General features: G+C 42.5%; 1 protein-coding gene across 1 annotated transcript in view; it reads right to left on the bottom strand.

Annotated features, from left to right (window-relative positions):
- UBE2D1 (ubiquitin-conjugating enzyme E2D 1) overlaps window positions 1–11,058 on the bottom strand; it is a 56,388-nt gene extending 45,330 nt beyond the window's left edge. Inside the window, exon 1 of the mRNA XM_006895578.1 lies at window positions 10,842–11,058. Within this exon, the coding sequence (XP_006895640.1) occupies window positions 10,842–10,865 (24 nt within the window). The 5' untranslated portion in view covers window positions 10,866–11,058. The remainder of the gene's footprint in view (window positions 1–10,841) is intronic.
- Between the last annotated feature and the right edge of the window lie 1,900 nt (window positions 11,059–12,958).

Below are 12,958 nucleotides of genomic sequence, written 5' to 3'. Positions count from 1 at the left end.
TATGTATTCTGTGACCATTTCTGCTGTTAGCTGACCAAAAAGAAAAAGCAAATATTATTTAGATTAAGGATCTGAAAGGATCTTAAGATTCTGAGTCAGCCCCCTGAGTTTCTAGATGTGAACTCTAACCCTATAATGCATTTCTGGCTCAAGATCACAAAGCTGAAGGTGGGACAGAAGCCTGGATCACCTCACCTCCATCCACTCCAGCACTCTGCACACAGCAGGGTATGCTCCTGTCTCTAGACTGCTAGATCTCCAGCACACAGCTCTCAACCAACAATGGAAAAGAAAAGGCTCCAGCACTGAATTAAGGCTATTTGCACATTCTCACTAAAGCGCATGGAAAACAAAGCGTGAAGAGTGAAGGAATGAAAAGGAATTCTGTTCTACCTTTTATCAGGAGGAGCCTTATCATATGTTATGAAAAGCTTAGAAATGAATGCCTTGAGGGGAGTGTCTCTATTCAAAGACACTCAGCAAGGCAAAAAAAAAAAAAAGGAAATTATTTACAACTTTTAAAAACACAGTGACAAAAAAAATACAGTGATAGAATTGTGACATATAACAAAGGCAAGCTACATAAAGTATTGAAAAGCTGTTTTATGGTTATTGTTTACTTCACAGTAACTGTAAAAGTGCTGTGAAAAAGAAAGAAAAAACAAAACCTAGCTGCCTATTTCTTAGACCTACTTAGAAGTATGCTTTCAAAATATTTGCTGGTTTGTTATTGTTATGTGCTATTGAGTTACCTGCAACTCATAGCAACTCTATGTACAACAGGTCTGAACACTGCCCTGTCCTGTCCTGAGCCAGTCTCACTGACTCTGACACACCTACCCCCATTACCCCATTTATCATGTCAATCCATCTCATCTGGGGTCTTCCTCTCCTGCACTGTTCCTCCAACCTTTGAGCATGATGTCCTTCTCCAAGGACTGGTCCCTCCAGCCACGTGCCCAAAGTATGTGAAATGGAGCTTCAAAATCCTAGCCTGCAAGGAGAAACTTGGTTTTACCCTTTGCAAGACAGACATATGCATGCTTCTGGTGGCTGATGATATGTTCAACACTCTTCTCCAGCACCACAACTCAAAGGCATCATTTCTTCTTCTGTCATCCTTAGTGACTGTCCAGCTCTCTGATTACTAACTTGAAGTAATGAGTTTGGGTTTGGAAGGCTATCTCAATGAGGGGCATATGATATATAATACATGCTGAGACACCCTGGTGGAACGGGGGTTAATATAACCACTGGCAGATGACCGTTTAAACCTATCAGGCCCTTCACAAGAAGATGAGGCAGTCTTATTATCTCTGCAAAGATTTACAAGCTTGGAAACTCTATAGTCCATTCTACTCTGTTTTACACGGTTGCAATGAGTTGGAATCCATTTGAGAGAGTGGGTTGCGTTTGCTTTTTGGTTTATGATGCTGAACAAGTTTCAGCTGATTATCCACACAAAGACAAACTAGGAAGAAAGGCCTGCTTGCTAAAATCAGTCAGTGAAAACCCCACAGATCACAACTGGGAGACCCACATTGATCATAGGAATGGTGCAGGCCCAGGAAGCACTGTGCTCCACTGATGAGTCAAGGGTGGCTCAAAGGCAGCTAACAACAACAGTATTCCTTAATACAGTGGCAAGACATCGGCGACTATAATAAATGCTGCTCCTTGCTGTAGAAAGCAATGAACACTGACTGTTTGCATCAAACAGAAATATGCCCATGTTCATTACCTAAACCTCAGTATCCAATGCTATGTGGCATTCATTTTCAAATGTTCCTTATAGCAACTAAAATTAACAGCAAACCTTTTACATGACAACCTAGGAGATATAAGTGACCTAACAGATATACATACACAAGTAACAAATACTGATTTCATGAAACAAACAGTATTCTAAGTACATGCAAAGCACAGCTGTGTCACTAACGAAGAATTAGCACCTCTCGGGCAGTCTGAATCCACCAGCAGCTCCATGAGAAAAAGAATGACAATTTTCTCCCCTGTAATTAACAGCCCCCCAAAAATCTAGGAGAGGGAAAGATACAAGTCAATTACGACTTGACAGAAATGAGTTTGAGTATTTTCTTTTTATTACATTTTTAAATCCACAAAATCAGTCATCTTGTTTTAGAAATCTGGTAAAGATCAAAAAGAGACTGGGCAAAGCAGTTTGTCCTTTATTCCTTGGAAAGAACCTAAGCTCAATTGACACTAATTTAAAAAAAAATGAAATCTAGAAATGACTAAACATCATTTATTCAGAAGATCTACTGAGCACCTGAAATGCTTTATTACTTTGTGAGTAAAAAAAAATACAGGCCATATTTTGAGTCTTAAAACAAATGTAAAAGTTTAAAAGGAGTCAAAGAATATGAAACCAGTTCTCTGACCACAGTGGAATTAAATTAAAAATCAACAGAGGAAAACAATTTACAAAGAGAACAAATGCTTGGAAACAATTAACATATTTCTAAATAATCCACCAGTCAAAGGAGATGTCACAAAGAAAATGAGAAAATAACGTTACATGAAAATTGAAACACAAGCTTAGAAAACTTTGAGGAAAGCCAAGAGAGTCCAGTTTTACTGGCTTGTTTTTGGGTACGGTAGAGTTGACTCACAGTGACCCCAGGAACAACAGACTGAAATCTTTCCTATCATCCTGTTCCATTTACTTGTTCAGGGAATAATGACCTCAGGTCATCAGGTCTATGAGGTTCCCTCTAAAGCAATGCAACCAGACTGCTCCCAACAGGAAGACACCTGGAGTGAGAACAATCAGACTATTTTTACTACTGAGGAAGCTGCCGGTGAAGTGCACCCACACTACAATCTTGCTGCTGTGGATGGGACTCTCTTAAGTTCTGAAAAGGACATAGGAACCTAATTAGCAGTGTGGCTTCAATGGAGGAGATGAACCGTACAAACAGGATAACATGAATACAGAGCAGCAGGGGAACACCCAGAGATGGAAAATACAGGTTGCATACATAATAGCATGATGTGATGAGATCGGCAATATTAGATAGTACACTTGTATCCATCCCATCCTCCAATTCCTGGAACATAGTAGCCTGTCATTACTACTGAATGTTTTTAACAGAACCATCAGAGAGTCACCTTATTATTTTCTTAATTAATTACAATGTCTGGCCAACCCTTTATTGTATATTGCCTTTTCCTTCATCTTAGAATGATGGAAAATGTAGAAAAACCTTCGTTTCTTAGAAGCCGCTCAACTCAGGTAGGCCAAAGAGCAGCCCGAGGGCCTGTCCAATCACCAAACCAGCGAATCTGGGTCAAAATATATGTTCTAGTATCTTTTACTCTAGTATCTCACATGGACAGAGCAAGACAGGCATCCCAGTGTGCATCCTAATTATGGAAATGTAGCATCAGTTCATCCAATGTCAGAAGGAGGCACGGGAGTTAATGGATTAGTAGACAGCCACTAAGTCAGTGTGATGGCTAAGTGTGCTTATCATTTTGATTAGTAGCATTCATTAAATGAAAAGAGAAAGCACATATGTTTTCTGCTTGTTTTTCAGGAACTTCAGCAAGGGTGCTACTCTGCTTTACTGGAGGCAATTCCACATCCTGCTTGGTTTGGGTTTTATATGTGCTTGACTGCCTAAAATAGGCATAAACAGCCTTATTTAAGTCTGTTTATTTCCACAGAGAAGGAACCTCAGAACTTTTAAACTACAATAGATTGCTTCAGCATTTTACACCTTCCTAGTGATGGGTGAAAGAAAATATACGACATTGGGGGGTAAAAGAAAGACTGATCTAATTTATGAATATTTAAAAACGGAAAATTTGACATGTTGGTTTAAAGAGTTTCTTCCTCTCATCTGAAGACAAACCATTTCCCTATCAAATAGTACCATGATTATGTACTGCCCTTCTTAAGAAAAAAGCTGCATACTCCTCTACTTAAGAATCTGGAGTCTTGATTTTAATCCTGTAAAAAAAACAAAACACAAAACCTGTCTTTCTAAAATATCTGTGCAATCCAGGTGACTTTGTTCATTCACACCACCACAGGGACTAAACAACTATATCAAGTCATAACAGTTTTCTGAAAGAAAACTCCACAGTGAAATGACATGTTTGCTAGAACATTTATGAACCTACTGTCAATTTTTCTAAATCCTTCTGGTGAAGAAAAACATTTAAGTGATAGAACGAAGACGTACAAAGCTATGTATGCTACTCATTGATGATACTAAGTGGTCTGGTGTATATTACTCCACAGCAAAGATTTACAATGCATAATCAACATGAAGACTTATCAATGAATACGATTAAGTATGCAAAGGGATTAATTAAAACACCACTTTACATTTGTGTTGAACATTCTGGTTTGCAAACCACTTCTGGCTATAATCTCATTGACTCTATTTCTTTCCATTTAAGCAAAACAGATAAGAACTAATATGAATGAAAACGGCTATATAATAGAGTGGTTGTTTTTGTAAGTCACAGTAACTCACAGAGACCCTTTGAACAATGGATGTGCCCCGACCCTGTCCTGTGCCAGTCTTATCATCCCTGATATACTCGAGCCTACTGTTACAACTACTGTGTCACTATTTCCTCGAGGGTTTTCGTCACCATTTCCTCGTGGGTTTTCCTATCTTTCACTGATCCTCTACCCTTCCAGGCATGTTGTCCTTCCCCTAGGACTGGCCTCTCCTCACAACATGCCAGCAGGGTCACCCACAGCAGATGGATCTCGATGGAGTGGCCAGATTAAGACAGAGAAGGAAGCCGGACTGGCATCCACTTCTGAAATAACAAGCCCATGAACAGTAGAGGAGCAGAGTGGTGAAGAAGCGAAATCTGGAACCACCTTGCCTGGAATTCTAGCTCTGACACCTAACCTACTACCTGGGCGCTCCTGAGTTGTTACTGTTGTTGTTCTTTGGTGTTGTTGCATTAAGTATGACCCATAGTGACTCTATGAACAACAGATCTGAACCATGTCCATCTTCAGATCCTGGGCAGATGCCACAATTTTCTTATCTGTGCCTACATTTCTTTATCTATAAAATGGGATTATAATTTTTTATCTATTGGGTTTATGAAGAATTAAATCAATTAACACTATGAAGAGTGCCCTGGACAGAGTAATCATTATCTACATATTAGCTCTTAGTATAAGTGTCACTGTATAAATAAGAAAGCTGAAGCAAGTTTAAGTTACAGAACCATAAAGAGAAGCCAAATTTCCTTTCCTCTCCCATGTGATGTTCCATCCATAAATGACTGGGTTTTATTAGTTTCTGAAAGGATCCTAAAGAGATCTGTATAGGGAGTTCTGGTGTACTCACTGGTAAGGAGTTGTGCTGCCAACACAAAGGCAGGCAGTTCGAATCCACTAACTGCTCCAAGAGAGAAAGATAGACAATCTACTCCCATGAGATTTACAACCTCTGAAAACCCACTGGAGGGTCAGCTATGAGCTAGTTCCAAATTGATGTCAGTGAGTTTTGAGTTTAAAGAACTATGTGTGAGTGCTAATGGCCTCATCCATTAGGTAACTGCAATGCGAAACCAAAGCCCATGCCTCTCTGGTGGTTCGAATCTACTAGAGCTACTCTGGAAAAAGATGGACAATCTCCTTCCAGTCAATTTAAACCCTTGGAAAACCCACTACAGAGTTAACTATGAGTCAGTTTAAACATGAGGTTCCATGGCACGTTGTGCCCTGCAGCTCCAGTAGTTCAAATCCACCAGTGGCTCTTCAGGAGACTTATGGGCATTTTCCCATTAATATTTCCAGCCTCCAAAATCTGCTGGAGGACCAGTGTAAGTTGAAATCGACTTATTACCTGAGAGGCTTTTTTAAAAGTTCAAGTTTTAAATAAATAGTTAAAGATGGAGCATACAAAAGACTTGGGAGCTACAAAAGAGTATAAAGGTGTGCTTTAATCTATATACTTGGGTTGTTGTTTTGTTTTCAGAACATTCTGTCTTGCACTGCAACCAGGTGTCATCAAGTAGATGCTGACTCATGGTAACCTACACATGTGTCAAAGCAGAACGGCACTCCATCAGGCTGATTTTTTTTTTTTTGGAAGTAGATCACCAGACCTATCTTCAGAGGTACTCCTGGATGGATTCAACTTGCAACATTCTGGTTAGAACTGGGTACCTTAAACCAAATGTGCCTTTGGAAAACTGAATACAAAGTAATAGTTATCTATGTTGCTTTATATGCAAATCAAAACTCTTGTTTCACTTTTTAAAGGATACACAGAAAAGGTAACAAACCTATATAAACTATATGGAAATACAGGAAAATGATAGTAATGACTTTTCTGGTGATTGTTCTGTTTTCTAAACATTCAGTATTACAAGGTGACATTTCTTATTTTAAAAAATCATTTCCGGTGAGCTCAGGTGTCTTAGTGGCAAGAAGCTGCACTGCAGTCCCAGAGGTATGTGGTGCGAATCCACCAGATGCGCTTCTGGAGAAGGAGGGACAATGTCCTCCTGTACTAGTCAGATCTGATTTGATGGTACACACACAGAAAAATAATAAAATAAAAAAAAATCCTTTCCAAAGGAAGTTTTTCAGGGTTTGAACATGCTATTGACAGAAGAAACAACTAGCAGTTAAGGCTAGAAAAAGAACACATGATCAGCTGGAAAAATTTTCCTCTTTCTTCAGACATATTTCACATGTCTTCAGACTTCGTTCAAACTTTTTTTTCTTTCAGTGATTTAAGTGACTGTGATAACATCTTTCACTGTATCTAAAAATAGGGCATGAGTGTGTAAATTTATGAGCTGAAATGCAAATCTGGCACAGGACATCTAATTTAGAGTATTAAATCATTTAGTATAGTCTACCATAAAAATAAAGCAGCTCTGTGCTGCAACCCCCAAAGACGCATGGTTCAAATCCACCAGCTGCTCCTACAGAGAAAGATGGACAATCTCCTCCCGTGTAATTACTGCCTCTGAAAACCTGCTGGAGGGTCCAACTCAATGGTACACAACAACAACAGTGGCAAGTAGTTAAGCATTAGTCTGCTAGCTGAGAAGCTAATTATTTGAATCCATCTAAGGGCTCCATTAAAAAAAAAAAAAAAGACCCAAAATCTGCTCCCATAAAGCCTAGAGCCTTGGAAACTCCACAAATCACAGTTGAGTCAATGACAAACAACAACTATACAATTGTATTTTAAACAACGAAACCCTCTTGCTTCTCATGCTTTTTTGTATACACAAATAGGTCATACAGCCCTGGTGTATAAGTTACGGTACTGCGGTACTGCGGTACTGCGGTCACTCATGTTTGCTGTGAGGCTGAACACTGTGACACTGATGTGTCAAATGCGTTAATGGTTGGCTACCCAATGCAGACAGAGAGTGGGGTGGAGCTCCCCAATGAAAACAAGCTTGGAAGGAGGAGTGGCATCCACGTCCATAATAGCTTGCCTCTGGAAACCCTATGAACCTGGAGAGAGGATGAGAGACACCCAAGCATCGAGGACTCTCCTTCATAGGGTCGCTATGAGTCACCTGCAATTTGACGGCACTTAACAACAACAACAACAAGATCTATCACCTTTTCAAAAATGAAGAAATGTAAAATTCTGAATGCTTTAACATTATGTTGTGGTTAAGTGGCATCAGTGACCCTAGCAACAAAATAACTGATTCTTCCCCTTCCTTAAGATTTCTGATAAGCTGGAGTTGAGCCCATTGTTACAGTCACTGTGTCTATCAATCTTGTTGGGGGACCTTCCTCTTTTCCCAGCATGATGCCTACAAAATGCCAACTCATTTAGGAGATTAACCTTTCAAAAAGCTCTTCACTTCCTGTCTTCAAATCCTTCCTTGCAAAATAAAGAAAAGCAGCTATTCCCAACCCTCCTTAAATCACTGACTATGAGGGTGATTCAACCTCTCTCCAGTGACCGGCATGAAGAGAGTCTAAAAGAATTCCTCCAGGCAATTCTGATGCCACCCTCCACCCTAGAAGACGTGCCCTATCCCTGTCCTCTTGAGAACTACTGCACTAGCGAGTCTCCAAGGTTCTGCATAGCTCTAAAGTCTGCCACATCTGGTACAGTGGTAAAATTACAATCCAGTGACTTAAAAGTTATAAACAATGTTTCTTTAATGGGTTTTAAAAGATACAGTCACAAGTTAGTAAACATCTTTACTGGAATGTGTTAGATTCAAAGAATGATTTGAATAGTGATGGCATCAAGGGAGGTTCTGTAACTATCTTGATGACAAAACAACATACCTTGAATCAGCTTCTAATCAAAGATGTAGGCACAGAGGGAAGGGGTAAAGAATCAATTGAAATAATCCCCTCTGGGTTTGAGGGAATGTTTGAGAATGATTACTAGAGAGAAGCATATGATTAAAAGGAAAAGAGATTTGTGAACATTCACATCCCTATTAATAGAAAAGAGAAGTCAAAGACCAACATATAGAGATGTGATGTGTTCCCAAGTGTCCTCTTTAAAATAACAATACTTCTGACACAGGTCTTGTCAAATCTATGTAAGTATTTTGTACAGGACAATTATCATAAATGAATAATTACTGTTGTTATGATGTGCCCTCAAGTTGAATATGACTCATAGTGACCCTATGAACAACTTCTTTTCCTGAACCTTGCTCTTTCCTGCTCCATCCTCAAGATTTCCAACCAACATGCTTTAGCCCATTGTTTGGTCACCTTGTGGAGCCACACTGCTTAGGGTCATCCTCTCTTTCTCTGATCCCCTACTTTTCTCAGCATGACGTCTTTTCCAAGGAATAGCCCCTCCTGAAAACATGCCCAAAGTTTGTGAGCTAAAGTTTCACCAGCCTTGCCTCTAAGGAGCACCCTGGAAGCACTGCTAGAACAAACGTGTTTGTTCTTTTTTGGCAATATATGGGATATCTGTGCTCTTCTCATGGGAGAGAATAATTACTAATAGTAACTAACATTATGATGTGGGCATACGCTATATTATAAATAAAAGCAAAGTACACTGACTCAGTAATTCAAAGGACAAGAGTTTCCCAGTGAGACACTAGCAAAGAGTATCCATATATCTTTGATTACCACCTACTATGATTCCAAATTAGTTAAAAACTATGATACTTGAAATTCAGTAGAAAAATCCTCACAACTTGAAAAGTAGAAAATGAAGTTTCAAAACTTTCTTGAGAAATGTGTTTGATCCAAATGCGAGCCAACATTACATCATCATGATACAAGCAATGAAGTCTCATATTTAGGACAATCTATAGGGGAGAGAAAATGTGTACATCATCTGCAAAGAAGAAAACATATTACTCAACATATGCTGATTGTCATCTGTTTTGCAGTGAGATGACTCTGACACACACAGAGGCACTGATGTACACATTTAGTATCTGAACAACAACAAAAATGGCTGACTAAAAGTTCCTGTCCTCTGTGCTTAAGGATTTCACCAGTGGCAGCCGTCTGTCTTTGTCACTGTTGTAACATATAACTAGTGACCAGCTGACATCAAGTCAACTCTAATTCATGTCAGAGTCCAACTGTGTGCTCCGCTGGGTTTTCAATGGCTGCGGCTCCTTTGTAAAACCATTCCTGCAGAGACACCCCTGGGTGGACTTGAAACTGCAACCTTTCAGCACTATTGAGGGACTCCAACATCTACTCCCGCTGTATTGATTTACAGTTGAAAAGTTGATAAAAATTCACTTCTAAAACAGGCTGCCTGCTTGTTGGCTTAACTTACTGAACGCTCTCCCCATTTAAAAATAATTTCTCAGTGTTGCTAACACTAGACTATCACTGTACCAACTAAAACTTGAGTTAGTGCACAGACCAAGAAATAAAAATGAACAGGAAGAAAAGGCATAAATCCCAATTTAGTAAGCTGTTCACATTTGAAACAGTGGCAACAAATAACATGCAAGCAAAGGCAATTCCTTGCACAGAACTGAGATGCCAAAATATCTGCCAAAAGGAGATATATATAGATTTCTTCCTCATTTTATACCCATGTGTCAAAGCATCAAACGATTTCATTTGTGCCAGATTCTGTTGTGTCTCAAACTTTACATAGAAGTTGGTCATGGGGGGGGGGGGACCTGTTTGGCTTGAGTCACCATGAATCACAGCCAGGAGGTCATCTTGTTGTGTATCAGCAACTATGTTTTCACTACAGCGATGTGACCTCAAGTGGCAGAGGCAGAGGCACCAAAATAGAAGGGGCAGGAGGAAGAGATTGCCTTCTCGGCCCCCAAAGAGGCTTTTCCAGCCCATTCGGGTAACTGAGCAACAGCCAACCCGCAGAGAAACGAAAAGAACAAGCCCAACAACAGCTCGGAGGAGAAAGGCTGCAGGCCCACCACACCTTCCTAGCTCGCTCCCGGAGCGTGCAGAGAAGCAGGCACATAAAAGACAACAGGCTTGAAGAACAGCGTGGGGGAAGCACAGCATGACAGGAGCAAGGGCAGCCTCGGTGCAGGGCAAAATCACGCCGTGATCGTGAGGCACAGATTTTTAGCAAGGTCTGGAGACCGAGGACGATGAGCAGCCCCGGGCTCTGGGCGCAGCTCTGGATGGCAGCTCCCGCGCCAGCGCGCAGCGGGCCTGGGATCCCCGGGCATATCTGACCACCAGGGACCTGCCCCCTTCTTCCACCTCACCTGTCCGATGTCCACTGACCCCACGGACGATGCCGACCCCCAATCCCCACCCTGGTCCACCCTCCCATCCCGTGCCCTCCCCGGGAGTCTCTCGGGACCTTCAGCCGAATTGGCGTGGGTAGGGGGCCGATGCTCGCCCCGACGCCCCAGGCCCGGGCACTCACTTTCTGAATCCGCTTCAGCGCCATGGGTCAGGGAGGGCGGCGGGGACACCGGCCAGCGGGGGGCGGCTGCGGGCTCGGGGGCGCGGAGTCGTGGCGGGGAGGCTCGCTGCTGCTCGGCTGGCTCCACCCGCTGGGTCGCTGGCTGGCTGGCTCGCGCGGCTCGCTCCGGGCGCCGGTGCCTGTGCGGTGTGCGCCCGAGCGCGAGTGTGCACAGTGTGCGGGCGGGGACCCGGCGAGGCTCTTTTGTTTCCGCTTTTGCTTCTGGGAAGGAGCCTGCGCCCTCCCCGCGCGCGCCCCGCCCCGCCTGGCACGCCGGGAAGTGTAGTTCTGCGCACTCGCGCCGCTGCCCGGGCCACCAGGCTGGTGACCAGCGTGGACCTCAGCCGGAAGGCTGGGCTTACACAGCGCAGGGCCGATGGATCTCCACTGTTCACCAAGAGCATCGTTCACTCAAACTACCCGTCCCCCGCTGTAAAATTAGGATGCTAAATGAGCCAGTTGGACAATGACTAGTGAAGATAGAAAGAGAATTGATGCCTTTGAGCTATGATGTTGGAAAAGAGTATTATTGAATGTACCGTAGACTGGTAAGAAAAAGAACAGTGCTGGTTCTTGAAGCCAAGGATTCTGAGGCTTCTGACATACTTTGGACATGTTGAAGGAGGGACCAGGCCTTGGAGAGGGATATCATGTATGGTAGGCTGGAGGGACAGCGCAGGAGAGGAAGGCGCTCTATGAGGTGGATTGATTCAGTGACTGGGGTAATCGGAATGGGAGTGTCAGAGACAATAAAGTTGGCACAGGACAGAGCAGAGTTTAGGGTTGTTGTACATAGGGTCGCTATGAGTCGCAAGCGACTCAGTGGCGAATAACAATAACAAATGAACCAGCAAAGCCCTAGAGGAAACTCAGCATCTTCATAAAGCTAATCGTTCTTTTACCAGCACTTGCTGAGCACGTGCCACCCCTGAGTTTGTTCTTTTTATCTTTACACAGTTCCCTCTCTTCTCAAATATTGACATTGCTCCCGTTTCTCGAGGGCCACAGGTGCACAGCTCACATCTACCAGATAACCCTTCACTTACCTCCTGAATTCAGAGAAGAAAAGATGCTTCCTCTGTCCAGTGCTCATCTCATGTATCTGTTGTTGAAGACCATTGAGTTGGAACCCACCCATAGTTGAGCCTGATCTGGGTTTTCAGAGGAATTAAATCACACGGGAGAAAATTACCCCTGTAACTCCCGTCAAGCAGCTCGTGGGCTCGAACTGCTTGCCTGTGGGTTGGCAGCGCAATTCTTTTCCGGTACCTTCTTCCAAATTCCTCCTTATTAATTACCTTTTCAGCTCTGAATTCTTCACTTCACCCACACCCCATGGCTCCTTCCCTTGGTTTTACAGTCACTGCTCTGTAATCCACCAAATGCTCTGCCCCCTCAGCACTAGCAATTTGTGTATCCATAAACTTGGCTCTTACTTTCAGCCCTAATAGAATTTGTTTTCATCACTATCACCCAAGAGGTTCTAACCACCAAATCCAAGCCACTCTTTAGTCTCGGTGATATTTTTGCACCCTATGACTGCTGAAAGTTCTTTTTGTTTGTTTTCAAAGTGTTCACTGACTTTAGAAGTTCTGTAAGTCTCCTTTGACAGTTCCCTTTCTATCATTCAAAAAACAACTAAAACATCTCATTGCCATTGATTCACGTCAACTCATAACAGACTCTGCTTGCGAATGTGTGAATCACATGGGAGGAGCCTGCCTACCTGTTTCCCATGGCGCCCCTGGTGGATTCAACCTCCAGACAGGTGAGCAGCACAGCTCTTTACAGACTACACCAACAGAGCTCTCTTCTGTCGCTAGCTCCTTTTACCAACAAGTGCCCCAAAGATAAAGCCATCACTGTATTTCAAGGAGAGAGACTCAAACTTTCAAGAGCTAGAAAGCAGCACAGGGTAGTAGGAATAACGTGGGCTTTGTCGAGGAACCGCTCTGACATCTACCAGCTCTGTGATGGCCAAGCCAGTGTTAAGAAGTTGCACTACCAATCCAAGCTATCAGCTTTTCGGGGGAGAAAGATGGACAATCTCCTCCCATGTGATTTGCAGCTGCTGAAAA

Source organism: Elephantulus edwardii, unplaced genomic scaffold (genome assembly GCF_000299155.1).
Source record: "Elephantulus edwardii isolate Elephantulus edwardi_28Jun2011 unplaced genomic scaffold, EleEdw1.0 scaffold00170, whole genome shotgun sequence".
NCBI classification, from domain to species: domain Eukaryota; kingdom Metazoa; phylum Chordata; class Mammalia; order Macroscelidea; family Macroscelididae; genus Elephantulus; species Elephantulus edwardii.
The sequence above is the reverse complement of the archived record's forward strand: the minus strand, read 5'-3'. Positions and strand labels throughout refer to the sequence as shown.